General features: G+C 38.1%; 1 protein-coding gene across 1 annotated transcript in view; it reads left to right on the top strand.

The window, feature by feature from the left end:
• LOC101159293 (gamma-aminobutyric acid type B receptor subunit 1) overlaps positions 1 to 19,884 on the top strand; it is a gene marked incomplete in the record, with an annotated part of 118,173 nt that overhangs the window by 93,451 nt on the left and 4,838 nt on the right. Inside the window, 3 exon segments of the mRNA XM_023963908.1 lie at positions 4,547 to 4,679; positions 12,154 to 12,270; positions 13,032 to 13,142. Coding sequence (XP_023819676.1) covers positions 4,547 to 4,679; positions 12,154 to 12,270; positions 13,032 to 13,142 — 361 coding nt within the window.

Here is a 19,884-nt window from a genome sequence, read left to right on the forward strand (position 1 = left end):
GTGCAAATTGCTGAGGACAGAACCGATGTGGCCCTAATTCCTGGTTTTGTACAAGCAAAGATGCTATTTTTTCAACCAACCTTAAATTCTCATGAGCTCATCTTCAGGCTCATTGTTGGGTTAGTTCAATCCAGACTCAAATCTTCTTAAAAGCAAGTATGGAAATTACTCAAGTTGCTCTGGCAACTTCGTCAAACTGAAGCACAATACCATACTGGATGAAAGCTCAACATACTGATATTTCCTTTAGTATTAATTAATGGTAGCATGACAAACCCTGTAAAAACTTAAATATTGTCCGGTTTTAGTTAAATAACCTTTGAGACTTGATATAAGAAACATAACTGAAAGATGAAAAATCACGTTATCCTGGCTTCTTTACGAATCCGCACCTTAACCCATAGGAACCCATGGTGACATCAGTGTAACAGAAAACTATTAGAAATGGATTTGTGGTAAAATACGCATAATTTTATTTTTAAGAAAAAATGGATCTGGGTTTTTATGGGTTAAATAGGGTAAATTTTCACTTAAAACGAACAAAAACAAACCCAATAAATAAAAAAAATAATGTCTGAGTTTAACTGATAAATACATCAACTGCAACATATTGATTTAACCATAAATAATTTTAGAGTGTGTGTAGACTAGTTGCTGTGGAAAATTATCTTTAAAAAAAGAGTTTGACATAAAAAGTTTATCAGCTCTCGATAAATTAGGGCAGTGGCTTCAAACCAAAACTGTGACATTCCATCATTCTTTAAGCAGCTGACTCTGTTTAAACCCAACACTTATTGTGATGGTTGAAGACTTAGAAGGTCCGTGCACAGACGAGTCTACAGCTAGACGCTTTAATTATCATTGAAGCTCCAGTTTGAACTCACTAGCTATAAAGCTTTCCAACATAAATGCCACCGTCACACTCAAATGCAGAGACCAAACTTTAATCTGAGTTCAAAGACGGAGGCAGAGAACTGTGAACAATAAAGCTCTTGAAACTTGAGAGGAGAGAAATAATGCCCTTTTTTTCTCCAGTTGACGCATTTGGGGTCCTAATGAAATGTCCATGACGTGCTCTGGTCAGAAACGCCGCAGAGGGGGAAGACGGCTGCTTCCAGCTTTCAGACACGCCCTCCTCTGCAGAGTCTCTCCGCTGAAATCTATCTAAAGTCTCCAAGCGACCACGTAAACGAAAATCTGAACACATTTAGGCCTTCAAGCGCATTTTCATCTTGCTCACCTCTACTTCAACCAAAGTTTCTAAGCTGGCAGTTTCAGTTTTTCATGTCTACAGCTGCAGATGAGCCACAAACGGCTTCAATCGTAACACCAAGCGTGAGTCATAATGAACAGATCCAGGTGGGTAAAAGAATTATGAAAAAAATACAAAACAATCAACCAGGTGCTCCATAAATGCCTGCATTTACAGACAGTAAGTTGTTTTTGTCAAACATATGTGTTCGCTTCAAATAGGAGGGAGGATTCCTCCCAAACAGCCCAGACTCTCCGATGTCATGATTAGGGTCAGCCCGAAACTCTGCATCCGTTCAGCCCGCAGAACCCGCACTGCAAAAACAACTGCATCAGAAATTCTACAAATAGGCAAAACAATCTGCCAATAGGGAAAGAAAAATTGCCATCATCTTTTAAGAAAAGGTTTTTTTCTTTTTTTTTTTAATTAAAAAATTTTCTTGATAGGATTATTTTTCTTGCAAGACAGAAAATAAGCCTTTTTTTATTTTTTAACGAGGGTCTCATAGTCCAAGTACAAATTTCTTCTAGAATTTTAGAGTTAATTTGACTTTTTTTGTTGTTAAAATTAAAGAGATGAATATAAGAAAAATAAGAAATAAAGAAAAACCGTGAGGAAATTTGACCCCGTGGGTTTTTCAGGGTTAAAAGTTTAAAGGAGCATTTGAAACACCTGTCTGATGACTGAAAAACATAAAGAAATATCAAATCAAAAAAACTAATTATTTTTGTCAGCCACCTGGTAAATTTGTAACCATGGCAGCTGCGAAAGCTTCAAATGCTTAAACATTTTGCAGTTGTGACTAATTTATTTTCAGAAATCAATGTTTGACAGATGCAAACTGTGTTTCAGACATGACTCTTTTCTCAGAGCGCCACAGGTCTCATCTGAAGAGTGACGAAGCATTTTCATCTTCCTCAGTTGCCCTGGAATGAACAAACTTTTCTGTTTGTCAGCTCAGTCTAAAAAAACATTCATAAACTCTCAATGAAGTCAACATTTTGTTGAAAATTGTCCAAAAATGAACTTTTTTATTAAGGATTCCACGGAACAACAACTACAAAGCAATGTCTAATTTTTTTGTTGGTAATTTTGTCATTTTTAAAATGTTTCCCAGGACCCTTTGTCTTGCAGCGAAAACAGCTTGTTGTGCTGTACGTTTTCTGAGCCCCAAAAGTGCGTTTTTTTACAGTTTGAAAAAAATATATTTATTGATCATTGTTCATACAAGACATTTCAAAATAAAAGAGGCTATTTCCTTTGAACAACAGGAGTGAGACAGAAGAAAATGATCTTGTTTTATCTGCACCTTCAGCACATCAGCAGTTTAATTCAATTCAGTTTTATTTATATAGCCCAATATTACAACAACAGTCGTGTCAATAGGCTTCATGCCTGTAATTTTATAATAAACATGAAGTCATAAAGAACATGAATTCATAGAATTTAATAGGTAATGACTAAACTAAACAGATTAGGCTAAACTGTGTATCCCTGCCTTAGACCCTCCTTCTTGGTAAGGAAAAACTCCTAAAATGTACCAGAACTCTTAGAGAGAATTAGCTTATCTAACTCTACAACTACATTAATTCAATAACAACTACAATAATTCTGTCCAAAATCATAATCTCTTTCCAGAACGATCCAGTTTGAGGTAACATAATTAAATATCTCCATCATTGTAGTGTATCTTGTCTAATGTATTATCTTTAAACATTTTTTTTCATTTGAACTGTGTTGTACTTTGTTTAAATGTTATATTCAGTACATTCTGCAAACTAATATCATAAACTGATTTGTGTCTGTCTCTATTTTTTCTCCTATTATTATCAGCTTCTGAGACAAATGAGGATTGACAAGTGTTTTTAATTTGGACTTAATCATAATGAAAACAATTTTTAGATCAGATGCAACTTGGCAACTTGAGCAGGCGGGATTCTGCAAACAAATTATTGGTGTGTTTTCTACCGCCTCATTTATTAGTGATTGTAGGTGTTCTTTCGGCTGCGTTGGTGTGGGTGGGTGTGTGGGTGTTCTAAGCTTTTCCCCAGACCTCTGCACAATAGTTAAAATAAGGAAGAATATAACAAAAAGTCAAAACTAAACATTTGTAATGATTTAAAAATCATCTCACTTTGTTTGTGATGTTTTTTTTTAATTTGCTTCTATTTGCACTGTTTTAAATTCCAGGGTTACAAAACAAAATAACAATTTACTTTGTTTTTCCCCCCATTTTTCCAACAACTTTATTATAAGCTAGACTGCTTTACTTACTGCAAAGGCAGAGTTTTTGAGGTTTCAGAGAATCCATAAGGACATTCAGTCAACTTGAATACTAATGTGACCTTATACGGAGGAAAGCAGGCTCAGGCTACGGTGCAAAGAAAGGGACAAAATTAGCACATCTGAGGACTTTGCTGCAGCTGTGTCTCTTTTCCAGCTTCTCATGTGTTTTAGTTTTGTCAGTTTTTCTGACACAAAAACATAGAAATCTATCAGTTGTTTCCATCTTTTGGAGCCATTGAGGTGCAGACCCAAAAACATAGAGTGAAGAAAAATGTTAAACTTCTGTTGACAAATAAATCAAAACAGTTCTTCATAGGTTCACTACAGTTTTCTAGTATAATTTCAGATTCTTTTTCTCTTTTTTTTTGGGTACATTTTCAACACAGAATCAAGATGTAGAATTGATGCTATTGTGAGACAGAAAACCATACAACATTGATTGATTGATGACCAGTAAAGTGTGCATCTGGGGCAACACTTACATCTGCAAGCTGGTGGTGATTATTTACCACTGTGCTTTGGCCTTTTTCAATAAAGATTTAACAGATAAAATCTGGTTGCACCAGTTTTTCCAGCTGTGCCAATTTACCGTTAAGCAGAAAAATATAATAGTTTCTCCTCCTCTTCATAACAAATACATATTTTTCTGTGTAAATTGGTGAAAACGAATGTTTTTTCCTCACCTGAAATTGTCCTGTTGCTCTGCTGTGCAGATGACGGGTTGTCACCTTCTGTCAACACTAATTAGACTTGTGCCTGGAAATCACACTTCAAAGGAGACACCCTGGAGGGTTTCCGTGTTTGGAGCTCTTCTCTGTGTGACAAAAACCAGCCAACCTGACAAAAGCAGTAAATGAAAAACAACATTACAACAATTAAGATCAATTGGTGGCATTTGTGAGCGACTGCAGAAGACGGCAAAAAACAATTACCACCTGTTTACCCTTCAGCAGAGGCATGACTTGTCCAAAGGGTCTTAAATTGTGTCTTGGGTTGATTGTGTTCCAGCTACATCCAGAACTCCCAGCCCTACCTGAACAACATGACGGCGGTGGGCTGCATGATGGCGCTGGCTGCAGTGTTTCCGCTGGGGATCGACGGCCACCACGTCCACAGATCACAGTTCCCCGTCGTCTGCCAGGTACCAGAGGGGGTGCAGACACACACTAGAGGGCACATCCATATCCAATCCCATTAAATCTAAAAGAAGTCACAAAAACATTCAAATGTCAGACTCTAATTAACAAAACCTCAGCTCCCTAAAACCACTTTTGTCAGTCGAAGACAGCCTCAGCAAATTTTTAAATGTATTTTTTATTGTTTTTATAATAAAAATAAATGTATGTAATTACGATTAATAACATTTTTTGACTGATTGAGATTAGCTGGAAGGCATGAGAGACAGAAAAATGGGTAAGCTGGTAAACTGCTGGTACGTCGAAGAAGAGCGGAGCATTAAATCACTTTCAAACAAGCTGCAAACAAGAAAACACACTCGACCTCGTGAACTCACTAAAAAACGATCCTATTATGATAAAAAATATATATTTTTAATAAATTAAAGTTGATTTAAAACATGAAACGCTGCAGTTCTATTGAAAAGAAAACAACATTTCAAAGACTACAAAAGTTGCCTTTGAAACAATATTTTAACATAAAAATATAAGTATACTAGCATGGCAGGAATGAGGAGAACTATTGGAAATGTACACAGCAGAGACCACTAAAGCAGGCAGCAGCGAGAAGCAGAGGCAGCGTCGTGTCATCCTACAGTCAACGCGGATGTTTCTTTTGCTCAAACAAGTAAGAAACGCCTCTGCAAGCCCAGATCCACATAACAAGCTGGTTGTTTTTCTGTGCTGCGTGACATTAGTCTGCAGCGACCAGCCTTATGCAAATGTTTGGAGTCGGGGGGGGGGCAGACAGGTGGGAGTGGAGGGGTGAGGTGTATGCAGGTTTTCACATAAAGCATCAACAGTTAACCAGTCAGGAAATGAAATAGATGTGAAGGCATGGACGGAATTTAGACAATGCGAAAAAGAAGATGAGTAAAAGAATGAAAAAGAATGAAAAGGAAAAGCAGGGCTTTGGCACACTGGCTGTTGAATGAGTCCAGATTACTTTAAATGTCGAAGGATTTTTGAACTTCACTGTAACTGACAGCCTCATAAATAATTCATTTGGGTGGAGAAACATATAAAGGAAAAGTCAATCTAGATTGTTTTGTTTACGGGATAATGCCCAATGAAACAACCGTCCCCCCGCTTATTAGATGTTTCACGCTTTCGCAACATCCACCAATTATTAGGGGTGTAACGATTCATTTTAACAACGACTCTGATCCGATTCACTGACCGAAAAATGGATCCAGGAAGTCTTTCGCCAAAACTTCAACCGGTGTGACGTAAAGATAAATGCCTGTTACTGAACAGTACAGGGAAAGTTTTCCAGATTCTTTGTTTTTCTTGCAAGAGAGGCAAATGTAAATTAAAAATGTGTAAAAACAAACAAGTAAACAAGAATTTATGGCAAATCAATTAACATTTTAGTTTCAACCCACTGTTGTTTTTCCACATCAACATAATCCAAAGGGAACATTCTTAGAACATTCTTTGTGTTGTGCGCTGTGAAGTCATTTTTACATTATAGACAAATAAACCTACCATGCCTCAATCCAAATAGTATTTTCCAATATCCATATTATCGATTTATTTAATTTTGAAACAATTTTATAATTGGTGTAGGTTGATTCCATTTGATTCAATTAACAACTTTCCCCAGACAGATTGACCTGTTTGAATTAATCAATGCATCGATTCATCGATTAATCCTTACACCCCTATTCATTTCTGTTAAGAGACTCCTTTCATTAGAACTTCCAGGAGTCCAGAAGTAAATGTTACTTCAAATATTTGTACTTTAATCTTGTTATTTTTGTTTTTACTTTTGAATTGTTTTTCACAAGAAGAGGAGTATTTAATATGCGATGTGATGTAAACCATTCCCCTCTGAAATGTTGCTTTGTGTCTCTTCACATGGCGTTTAGCATATAAACCACTTTCCTCCGCTGGTTAGTCCTAATACACCAGCTGCAAGTTCAGTAGCTGTTACCATGACAATCCATCTCAGTTTTTTCCTTTGCTTCAGTCGCTTTGGCTGAAGAAATATCCACCATTAAATGTGCATCAACACACAATTTCTTTCATTTATTAATAATAGATTATTTGTATACATATATTTACTCTGTATCAAGCAAAAGATAAATAAAGACAACAAACTATTTAAAATTAAAGGCAAAATTGTTGATAGAAATCCTATTATGTCCATCATAGAGACATTAGAAGGACAGAATTTTTTTCCACTGTTGTGATAAACTAAAATAATGGATGTCCACATATGGTCCACTTTTTTATTGCTCCAGTTACCAATTGACGTTTACACCAGCGCAATAATATGGAACATTCAGGCAATATGAGCAGAACAATTTTTTCAGGTGTCCATTATAACTTTTTAATGGACACCCTGCACCCAATCAGATTGGAGCATTCACCCAGACCGTGGTAAATGTCTCCTTAAAGTTTACTCTGCAATGTTCCATTCAGATGTTTAAAAGCGTAGAGAAGAGCAGCACAAATTCACACACAGACACAAATTCTTGCTTGACTTTTTGTTTCTTGCGCGGCCGGGACTTCCTGTTAACTGGAAAAGTGTGGATGATGGAGTCTAATGAGGAGTGGGAGTACGGCTCGGTCAGCCATGCTGAGCTTTTGTGGGGGACACAGGTTTTTATTTCTGCCACTCTCGCCTCTTTGTTCCTGTCCAGTAATTGTCTCTTGCACTCAGAAGCCTTTTTCTCTCTGCTGCTACCTTTTACTGTCTGCTTTTTCCCTTCATCATCGCCTCTTTCCTGCCCCCTCTTCAGCCTCCCCTGTTGCCTCTTGCGCTCTTTTATCTGTCCGTCAGTCTTTGTCCTTCTTTAACTCTTTCGTCTTTTGGCACTTTCATCTTTCTGTCTCCTTTTCCGTGTCGATTCGCTCTGCGTTCGTTTCCTCACCGATGCAGAGACAAGAAAAAGGGAAAATGTCTGCTTTGGCAGGTGTTATGATCAGTTTTGATTTAAAAAAAAAAAGTGTAACATGCGCTGGTCGTGTGTGAATGTGTAGTATTTTTATAAGAAAACCTTCATGGACTAAAAAGTATTTTTTCTTTCACTTTTTAAGGCGGTGTTTAGATTTGAACCACAGCCTATTAAATAAAAAAGTGGAGTGATTTTGGGAATACGTAACCCTCCATCTTTTGTTTTCAAAGTAGGGCATTTTCATAAACTGCCTCTTTACACAGATCAATTGCAACTTAAATTGTGTTTTTAAATATGAATCAAAGATAAGCTTTTCTTTTGTACCCTTTGTTTAATTCTTTGGTTCAAAATGTGATCAAAGTTGATTTGTTCATAAAAAAGAAAATAAAAAGGGAAAATTGTGCCAGGACTCTTAGAGAAGAATTAGCTTATCTAACTCTACAACTACATGTTTGAATAGTGCAGATGGGCTCTAATCCAGATAGAACTGGGGGTTGGCTGGGGGCGCGAGACAAGCCAGAGGCGAAGTCGGAGCCAACTGCAATCTGAAAATGAGGGACAACACATGCATCACGCTGCACCAAGCAGAGGCATGGAGAACCAAATGATGAATAAAGGATGAAGAATAGAGGAGAGGAGAAGCTCACTGCTCATGCTCACTACATTTTCACCCATTTGCTGAAGTAAAAAGTGCATTACCAATAGTGAGCATCAGTGCACACAATTTTTTGCAGAGACTTCTGGGAAATTATTTGGACACTCCCCAAAAAATGTCAAATGCCCTATTTAGCAACTACCCCTGGCTGCAGCCTGCAGAATTGCACAACATAGTGGAATGCTGAAACGCTGAGGAATGTGAACATGCTGTGGAATGTTAACCCCGCCCATGCTGAGCCCGTCTTCTTCTTTGGTTTCACAAGTTTCCATGTGCAATATTGCCACCCACCGGTTTTTAAGTAGTTTTTCCTTACCGTGAAGGGGGGGTCTAAGGGCAGGAATATCAGTTTAGATTAATCTGTTTTGTTAAAGTTTAGTATTAATCCTAATGCATTCTTTGTATTAATGATCGCTTTTTCATTGTATGTTTACCTTACAATTACCGGTATGAAGCCCATTGAGACGTCTGCAATTCGAATTGGCGCTAAATAAAAAAAAATATTTAATTGAATTAGAGAATTTATACAGTGATTGCTGTCTTCTTATGCCTTTTACAAGTTTCCATGTGCATGTATTAGGGAGTTGATAAATTTTGTCTGGCCTCACGGACTCAAAAAAATAACTCATTGGATGAACTCAATTTAATTGTGGGCAGGATTTCCATCCAATAAATATGAGTAACCCCACCTCAAAGAAAATTCTTCCATGTAACGAAATATAATTGAGTTAATCGAACTTCATTTTATCAAGAAAGGCAAGGTAAAAAAACCATGCAACAACAGTCTGAAGCCAGCCTTGAACTCAGAACCTCTGCATGTTAAACCCGCTAACTAATCCACTGAGCCAAAAGGTTTGTGCTATTGTAAAGCTGCCGGTATAAACAAATAGATTTGTTATTTACATAAATGAGGCTCGTTGTGAATTGTCTTATTGGGAGAAGCTGAGTTGAAACGATTTCATGCCACAGTTCGTTTTTTACGTGGAAAAAACGAATGAAAGTTTTCACTTTTGAAAAGTCGAAGGATTTGAAGGACCAAAAGTCATACCGTGCATTACATTAGACGAAGGAGTTGAACATTTTAATAGTTGAATGGTTAAAATAGGTGAAAAATTGTAGCCGTAAGATGGCAAAAAGAATAAATAAAGAGAAACAGGAAAACAGCATTCAACAGCATGCCCCTTACTTGAACTCAATTATTTTGGATTACAGTAAACCCTTGTTTTTCGCGGGGGTTACGTTCCAAAAAGACCTTGTGACAGGCAAAATCCATGAAGTAGAAACCTTTATTTTTTTTAACTATTATTATACAATTAAATACTCTATTATACATTGAAAAGAAAGAACAAACCACTTTACAGGCTCAAGCATTTGTTTCACAAATAAAAGTACTTTAGAAACCTTTTTTTCAACAAATAACTCTGTACTGTACTGACAAATAATAATTTTAATGAATGTGAACAGAAGGCTTCAAATCGCGGAGATTAGCCCCGCCCACCGCGACCCGAGTATTGGATTAAACGGGAGAAAATTTAAAATGATTATGAAAAAAATACAAAGTACAGTGGGACAAATAGTGACTCAGGTGTATTTCACTGCTCTACAGACTGAGCCGCTGCATCCTGACTCCGCTCTGCAGTGTTTTCTTCTTTTGAAGCCCGCGGTGCAGCTGTGTTTGTTCGGGAGAAGTGCATAGTGATAGGCAGTTGTTGTCGCTCTTTTTTCTGCTTTGCAAAAAGATCTTATACACCGACATGCCACCATCAAGAGAATTTGCACGTAGTAATGAAAATTTGGCAAGCTGATTTAAGTACGTGCACATATTAAAACGGCAACGTTATTGACGCACAGGTAGAGAAGAAGCGGAGTGACTTTTTAGCCAATCAGAATGCAGAACACAATGCACGATGCAAATCCGTGAAGTAGCGAAACCGTAAAAAGCAAACCGCGTTATAGCAAGGGATCACTGTACTGGAGTTATAGGGGAAACTATTAATACATTTTGTTTTAGGTCAATTAAATGTAGATACATTCTTTTAAAATAAATATTTTTAAATAAAACAAACAGAAATTTATTGTGTTACATGAAAGAGGGGCTTGAATCATTATTTTGAGTGAAAAAAACATTGTACCATTCAAATTTTCCTCCCCTCTGTTCTCTTTCTTCCTCATACAATTATTACCAATGACACAAAATGTGCTCCACTGATTCTTCCCCTTTCCTGCTATCACAACTGCTGTGACAAAGGTGAATCAAATGCACGGGCTCAGCGTGGGCGGGGTTAACATTCCACAGCGTGTTCACATTCCTCTGCGTTCCAGCATTCCACTACGTTGAGCCATTCTGCAGGCTGCAGCCAGGGCTTACTCCTATTTAGTGCATTAACAACTTTGAACTCGAGGTTTGAGACTTTGAGACTCGTTTTGGGTAAAAACATACTTGGCTATCTTAGCGTGCAAATATTCCAAAAGTGGAGGCGTTTTGCTTTTCCTCATTCAACAGAAGACCAAAACATCTTCCTTTCTGATGAATATTTGTGAAATCTGTTTTGTCATATGTATTTATTTGTTAAACTCTTTTCAATACTGGTAAAACCACACTGAACTCGCCCTGTCTGGGTGCATTTTCTTCCTCTGAATTGTGTTGACACAATAACAGGAGTTTCGAAAAATGTTGGTCTCACTCAGCCCTGACCTACTTGTGGGTTTTCTTCACTTCTTGTTTGACCTTTGGTCTCAGCGCGGGCTGAACCCAAAACAAAAAGCTGCTGGAACCGCAGCAAACACAAAAACTCCACTATAAACAGGTTTTGGAATGTGGAAAAAATACTGCAGCATAACGACAAGAAACACAACAGCTGTGGAATTTTTATAGAAAAGATAGGAATGTTCAGAACCCTAAACGCCCTAAAGGTTGATGGTTGTTTTTTAAATAAACAGAAATTGAATTTGTGCAGCTCATCACTCTGGCCTGCAACTGCGTACAGTCAGTTTATAAAATTAAACTGAGAAAATACATAAATTACTTCTAACTTTAGTTATGAGTTATAGGTTTTAGGGTCAGCTGATAGTTAACAATGTATCAGAGTGGAGTTGAAGATTCATTCGTCATAAATGAGTCTAGAAACCAAACCGTAATTCTTAAAAAGAAAAATACAAAAAATGAAATGGAAACGTTTTGGAAAGCAAAAGTAAATTTCACAAAATCAAAATGAAATGTTAAAAAATGACACAAAAAATGAAACGGGACCTACTTTCAATCATTCACTGATTGAATGATGAAGTTTGTTAACCTTTTCAACAGGAAGTTATTTGGCTTGGTGATATTGTCCGACAGAAGATATTTCTTTTAGCTTCTGGCCACGCCCACCGCAAAAGTTCAGTGATCAATCTTTACCACGGTTCGGGCTCAACATCCTTCTGCTTTCCCTCTAATTCAAAACTCAAACATCATTATCCAATTAGTGATGTCCCATAATATCTACCTTTTACTGTTTCATATTTTGTTTCATTTTTATTTAGTTTTCCAATTTATTTTTGGCATTGTAGTTCTTGGGATTTTTTTTTTTTATCTTTTTTTTTTCATCGTCGTTGTGAGATTTAATTTGCTTTTGCGTTGAGGAATCTGTTGATGTGATTTGCAACTGAGAGAAAATCAAAAATATTTTTTGGAAAGTGTCAGGATTTTTGTAGAAATTTCCCACTTTTATCTTTGGGGGTGAACAGAACTGCCTCCCCGATAATAAACATAAACTACTTTAACAAATAGAAACCGATTTTCTTTCCACTTGATGTCAAATCAAAATCTATTTTTAAAATAATTTCTGCATTTCCTTCCTGTAAGTTACATCTAAATGTCTTTATTTGGTTTCGTTTTTGCAGTTTCGCCTGTGGCTCCTGGGCCTCGGCTTCAGCCTGGCGTACGGTAGCATGTTCACCAAGATCTGGTGGGTTCACACCCTCTTCACCAAGAAGGATGAGAAGAAGGAGAAAAAGAAGGTGAGGAGTGGGAGTGTAGGGGGACGCGCGTGGCTTTGGCTGATAAAAAGCTCAGTTAAAACTTTCAAACGTGAGCTTGTGAGAGGCCAGCGCCTCTGCACGCGCCCGCAGCGGCGCAGATAACGTCAGATAGGGTATCCTGCAGCCAGTCTGATGCTGACAATCTGCGACTTTTTGTAGAAAACCTAATCAAAAGAATGAGAGATTAAACCCATTTACGGAATATTTATGAATATAGATGAGCATTAAAGCTGCACACAGAAATCCAGCCTTTAGGGTTTTACTATTGGAGCTCCAGCACATCCAATTGAGTTGACTTTCAGCTCTTCATGTCCGCAGAAGGGCAGTTTGCCAGAGAGCTTTGTGTGCATGTAGAAAGAAACAAACGGAGAGAGCTGCCCCTTCCCTGCAACGGGTTGTGATGTGTGTCTCAGCTCTGGAGGTTTTTCTCTGCTGCTGCAACCTTGATGGTTCAATTATAGAAAGAAAAGAGCTCATTTTTGTTGAGGGCTGGACGGGCAGCATCCTCCCTGTGAGGCCGGATCTCAGGTGGCGGAGCAAAAACAGCCTTTGCGGCTTGCAGAGTCTCCCGGCGCTCCTCAGACGCACAGAAAAACACAATCATGCCCACTCATGCAGAAATCACAAGGACGCCCGGCGTGTTGTTGGTCCGGGTAGTTTGTCTTCGTTTGTGGAGATACCCTTGGAGGGCGGCCGCTGTGTGTCTGATTTCCTGTGTCGGTGTGTGTTTGCTCCTGCAGCAGCCCTTGGAGCCGTGGAAACTCTACGCAACAGTTGGAGTTCTGCTGGGCATCGACTTCCTGTCGCTGGTGATCTGGCAGGGCGTGGATCCCCTGCACATCACCGTGGAGGTACACACCAGCAGGTGTTTCTCATTCAACGTGAGACTCTGAGCCTTCACAGACGGATAACCTGTCATGGGTCTGCTTGAATCAAAAATACGAGGAAAAACTATTTTTTTTTTCCAGATAAAAAGAAGATATAGCCCAATTGACAGTGAACATTACATTTTCACATGCATTAGAATATGCATAAATAAATATATTTTGCCAAAATAGATGAAATTTCCATTTTGGTTTGTTCTTAAATCGTGGAAAACTCAAATGTGCAGCAGACAGGTTTGTCCTCTCTGGAATCTCTTGAGGCTCGGTGTTGGGAGTCGAGAAGTTCATTGTTTGTCCCCCAAAAAACGGCATTATTTCAATACATTCTTCTAAAAGTAGAGATGTTCATTTTCTACCGAGCACCTACATTTTTGGATTTGAACCAGCAACGTTTTCTCCAAAGTTTCACATTGAGTCTCATGCATAAGAGTCAGATTTTACACCAAAAATAAACATATTTCCAGCCTGATGAGCATTTCTAACATGTGGGGTTGTCGACTCCAGTCGATAAGCTTGACCTACTTTGGGCTAATTATTGTGATGGATTGGTAGATATGTTGTTGTTCTTTCCATCTACTTATCCCCTTCATCCCAGTGAGATGAAGGGGAAACAACACATTAAACCTTAATGTTTGCTCAGACAAGCAGCTGCAATGAAAGTATATATCTGTCTACTTCTCTATGATTTGATTTGATTTGATTTATTCATAAGAAAAATATTCACACTACTACAAAGATAATTAAAGGCAGATAATAGGATTCTATGATGGTGTATGAAGAAACCCGTTTGGGTTTATTTATAGATATATATATAAATATATATCTATAAAAAAAACGAAATTGAAACTAAACAGTAGAAAATCTAAAACACAAAAGTACTTGACTTGTGATTTTAAATAATTCATCTTTATTCGTCTTAAAGTCCAGATCTGGTCCTATTTTGATATGCATTCAAATCCTTCCCAGTGCCCTTTTTATTATTATTATTAATATTATTATGTCATTTTTTTAGGACATAGTTTCTGCAGAGCGGCAGGAGTTCATTAGAAATTTGCCCCAGAGTTGTGGGTGCAGAATAAGCCTTCCCTCATTTCCCATCATCCCTTTGTTTGCAAATCTCTCCCGTTAGCTTACAGCTCCTCACACCCCCAACCTAACATTACCCGAGTAACAAAAATGTTGAGCAATATCAGAGCTGTCTAGCTGTACAGTTTGAAACAGATGCCAGCTCAGACAACAAACAAAAACTGCAAAAACAAACAAAAACCATGGACGCTTTTTTACCCTGTAATTCAAAGTAATATGCAATTCTAATATGTGCTGTTTTGCAAGTTCTTTTGAATTTGTAAATAAAATAATAATAAAATACAATAGATTTTAAGTTACTTTACAGTTTTTCTCCTTTGGTTTGGCTCATTTCTTGAAACAGAAATTACATTCTCAAAACAACAAAACAACCACTTGGCAATTGTTCACAACAGAATGGAATTTATCATTAGTTTCATCAAATTGCAAATGTCTTAGTACATCTTTCAATTGACTAAGTACAGGTAGCCTTTATTTAGCACAATTTCCAAGTGAATAGATCTTGTTGATGTAAACTGATTGTTGATTATTGTTCCAAAATGAGTCAGCATCATTTCATTGTGTAAGTCATCACATGTACAATAGTTTGTTCAATCGTCAAAATTAGTCGAGAACATAATACCATGAATATGGTATATGAATCCCTTGGAAAATTTGATACATTTATTACAGCAATTGACAGTCAGGTGAAACTAGAACTTGACTAACGAAGGCGGATGTCCCAGGCCAGAGAGGGGGCAATATAACTATGTGTGCTGCCATATCTGAGAATGGTGTGGCCACTCATATCCCCAGTCTTGGCCCATACAATACACAGAAGCTCCTCATCTTCTCGGATTCATTTTGATTTGATCCCTGAAAATGAGAGAGTTCTCGTAGGGCCTCACCTACGACTATATTATAATGTATTGGACAATGGGAATTTCCACCATGGCCTGCTCATCAGGGCCTGGTTCACTACTCATCCAAGGATGTTCATAGTGTTCCTACCACCATACTCTCCTTTTCTAAATCCTATTGAGGAGTTTTTCTCCGCTTGGAGGTGGAGAGTGTATGAGCATCGGGCTCAAGATCAGAGGTCCCTGCTCCATGCAATGGATGCTGCGTGTGAGGATGTTTCAGGAGATCAGTGTAGGGGATGGTTGCGACATGCACGTCGTTTTTTTCCTTCGTTGCATCCCATGGATGAATATACACTGTGATGTGGACGAGAATCTGTGGCCAGACAGACAGCAGCGTGTGGATGGGCAGCAGGGTGAGGACGATAGCCAGGAGAGGGAGGGTGAGGACAGCGACCAGTGAAGAACTGTTAGTTGTGAAGCTCAACCATTATTTACAGCACTGTAGGCTGCATATCATTTTCACTGTTTTTTGTTTGTGTTTAAATTATAAAGTACATTATGCTGTATACATTTTCTTTTTACTCTGATGTATGAAAGTCACTTTATGTGTGTGAATGATAATGGTTACAGTTTCCTTGGCAGTATGAGTTTAATGTGTGCAGTTAAACCTAAGAGGCTACTCTTACCCTGAAATCCTTTTTCTTTTTTTCACTTTTATACAAAATTGTATTCTGTTAGCTATACAAAAACAGTACAGTTACCATTGTCAATAAAGGACTGAGCTAAGACTGAAAGGTGGACATGAGGGTTATTTCAATGGTCCTCTGCTATAGTGGCAAAACATCTAATCATTTTGACTTGCAGTGCTTACACAATGCGAAAGGAAAAAAGTATTTTGGTGGCACTGACTCTTTACATGGGAAAGGATTTTAGTTTTGAAGCATGAGTGAACAGTTTTGGGAGATATATTAGATTTTGCAAGTGAGCTATAGTGTTGTGCTGAACTGTTTTGCCAAATGATCTTAGAGTTTTGAGAATGTAATTTCTGTTTCAAGAAATGAGCCAAACCATGGGAGAAAAACCGCAAAACAAACGATGTATTGAAATGTAACTTTTTGGTATTGAATTATAAATTGCAAGCGTCATTTCCAAAATGCCAAATGACAAAATTCAACATTGAATTGTAATTTGCAAAATAGATTTTCCTTTGAATTATAGAAAAAAAAAGTCACAGTCTTCAATGCGTTTGATTTTGATTTTTTTTTTAAGTTTATTTTTAAAATTGTCACAGAGGATTGTAATTTTTCATAAATAATTCTAAATTGCAAAAGATATTGTCATGGTGCACGATTCTCCTCTCCACAAAGAATTGCATATGACTTTGAATTATGCGTGAAAAAACATCCACAGCTCCTGATCTCAACAATTTGAATAAAGAAATACTTAGAAATGCAGATTTGCTCTTAAATATCCTCCATCATCAGAAAAATGCCAGCAGAACATGATAAAAACAGTAAAAACCTCATTTTCATGGTTTTCAACGTAAAGACAGAAACACATCCATCCTCACATCATTGACAACATGGGAATTTGATTTAAGTGTTTTTTTTTTATCCTGAATTCAGCAAGATTTTTTAAATTAGGTTAAGAATTTCAGATTTTTTTTTAAAGATTCGCATTAAAACAAACGTTGTTACGAGCTGGAATTTCTGACCTCCAGCCATTTCCTCGTGAGCCTCTGAAGGAGCTTCCTGCTCCGCGTTCATCAGCTGCATCCTCTTGCTGAGCTGTTTCAGGGCTTTTTTTACCCAAACCATCTGGCTGCAGCAGCTGGGAGCAACGCGTAAACAGCTGTAATGAAGGAAAACATGAGCTGTAAACGCATCAAGTGTTTGTCCCGCTGAATCACCTCTGTGGTTGCATTTGATGAGTTTCACTTCCTGTTTTCCACTAAATTCTGCAGACGTCGCCGATCTGCTTTGGAGCGCGGCGGCGATGTTTACCGCAGATCTTCATTTAAATCCTCAGACGTGCGCTGGTTAAGATACAAAATGCAAATAATTTGAGCAACAAAAAACAAAACAAAAGGAAAAACACACAATAAAAGTAAACTGTAAGGATTGTCAGAAAAGTCCATTAGTAGGTTCCAATATTTTCCATTAGAACTTCATCTTCTTGTTTTTTAGTGACCAGGATTTTGCGTTTGAAGTCACTTATATTACTGAGTTATCCTCATTTTTCTCTCATTATCTGTCTTTTTTCTTCTCTCCTTTCCCTCCTGATCTGCCGCATGAGTAGAAGTTCACGAAGGAGGCCCCCAAAAAAGATCTGGATGTCCTGATTCAGCCGCTGTTGGAGCACTGCAGCTCAGAGAAGATGAACACGTGGCTCGGTCAGTCTCCTGTGTTTATACAGACGTGCACATACCACTGTCCTCTGTCCAATCCCAGCTCGCTGCTGCAGCGATTGCCCTAAACCAATGTGGGTTCGAATCCCCTAGGCAAGTCACACCAAAGTCTCTAAAAATGCCACTCAGCGTCCCCGTTTGACCATCAGGGACATCAAGGGTTGAAGAACGCAGCTGTTTCTGCAACTCACTGCGCCTCAAGGGAGGAAAAAAAGAGACTTGAACTGAGTCCATCTCCTATTTTTATTCATGAAAGCGTGTTTGGCATTGAACATTTGCAATTTATCTTTATAATATTAGATGGTAAGAGCTTCTAAAAATCACACAAAGCAGAAAATTCAGTGCAAGGTGAAACTTGTCAATACAGTGAAAAGCAGCCATTGAAAAAGCTGTTTGGCAAACTACTCATTTCTAGATATTTAACCTCCTAAAACACACAAAATCGAAGGAATTTTATCCCACTTTCTTCCAGTTGGATTCGTTACACTTTAGTACAGGGATCGATCAGTTCTGAGCACACATGTAAACATTCCTAAATTTGTTGAACTGTGATGTCGGGAACACTAAAAGCCCTTCCTAATTGAATTATTGCTGGTTATGGCAAACTGCCGCCTGGTTCTTAGGGGTGGGGGGATCCGTACTTAGGCCCAGATAACTAGATTCAAGGCAAGACTTGATGAGGATTCGTTCTAGAATAACAGTTATGATCTAGCATGAATCAGTCAGGTGCAAGAGACCATTAAAAACAGTAAAAAAGTTATCTATTTTAAGCAATAAAAACAAACAACTAAAGAAGAAAAACAAAAGAAATATGTATCTATACATATAAATATCTAACTTAGGATAATTAGACATGATGGAGCAAAGTGGAAAACAGCTTAGTATATTTGTTGCCCTTTTGTGACTGCAGTCAGTTAGTATTACTAACAGGTTATAGAGGTCAAATTATAACCATCATAAATATTGGGGCGCTCGTGGTACAGAGGAAGAGCGGTCAACCTCTCACAGGTTCAGTTCCCACCTTGCCCACCCATGTGTTGAAGTCTCCTTGGGCACTGAACCCCATATTGCTCCCGGTGGTTAAAGGTTGGTGCCAGTGGAGCTGCCATGAAAAATGTGAGTAAACGCACGTAAATCCACGTTTTGGGCTTCTGTGTTCAGAAGTCTCAAGCTCTAAGTACTCAACAGACGTTTGTTGATCGCACGCTGGAAGGTCAACCCGTTGAACTTCTGACTGCTAAATCACAAAACAGCTGAACTTTGACCAGTCAGGGACTCTGATTTGGCAGTGGCGTATGGGCGGCGTTCTTTCTCAATCACGAAGGTGCCAGTAAACATCAACACGGACGACAAAATTAATAATTGTGGTTTTGTCATCAATCATATTCATCAAAATTACAAGAAAGAAAGACTTGAAATATTTGAATCAATATGTTGAAACTCTATGTAAAATTAAAAATACACCAGAATTTTGTTCTTTTCCTTAAATGATGATGCACTGGTGCAGAATACTGATACTTTAGGCTCTGAACATGTTTTTCTGGTTTCAGCGTTGCTGCTTGATGCTCCACATGGTGACACTAAGCGCAGAAACAAATGAAGCTTTATGCCTCAGAAGTTCTCAGGGTATCTCAGGCTAACGCCTGTGGAAACAGGCTCAGCGCTGATTATTGCTAAATGTTTCACCCAACTGTATCCCTGGTTTGCAGAGCTCCCAAAAATACAGGGATCACCATGACAACCGGAGACCATGAGTCACACCGTCTTATTTGTTCCCACAGACCTCATAAAATCTCTGCTGCTGTTTTATTTATGATCAGTTTTCCTGAAGCGGTGCGATCAGATGGTAAATGAAAGCGTCTAATAGGTCCTGGAAGTCACTTTGATCAGGAAGAAAACAAATCCTAAATCTTAGAGCCATTTTATCATGGAGTTCAAAACAAAAGTTTATGTTTTTAGGAAATTTCAGCAGAAGTACAGAAGTTACATTAAGCTTAAGTCACCATTCTTGATACTCTTTAAGCCCCTCCCACTGATGTTTCTTTCTTTGCCTCTATCTTTTCTCTGTCTTTGTCGTTTCTCTACAATGTCCCTGATGGCTTTCTTATTGTGGCTGCTCTTATAAAAGTGTGATCATCTTAAAATTAAGACAATGTGGGTCACAAACTGGGACAGAGGCTCAAAGCAGTTTTCCTCTCATGAAGTATAAATGGGGTTTTAGAGTGAGCTCTTGTTAAAAAGCAGTTTCAGGAAGTTTCTACACTTTGTAGTGTCCCCTAAAGGGGAAACTGAAGTGTTAATGACAAATGTATTGTAAGATAAAGTTGAAGAAATAAGGATGATAATTCTATTTCAGTAGCTCAGCAGCCAGTTT

Source organism: Oryzias latipes, chromosome 16, assembly GCF_002234675.1.
Source record: "Oryzias latipes chromosome 16, ASM223467v1".
Lineage (NCBI taxonomy): Eukaryota > Metazoa > Chordata > Actinopteri > Beloniformes > Adrianichthyidae > Oryzias > Oryzias latipes.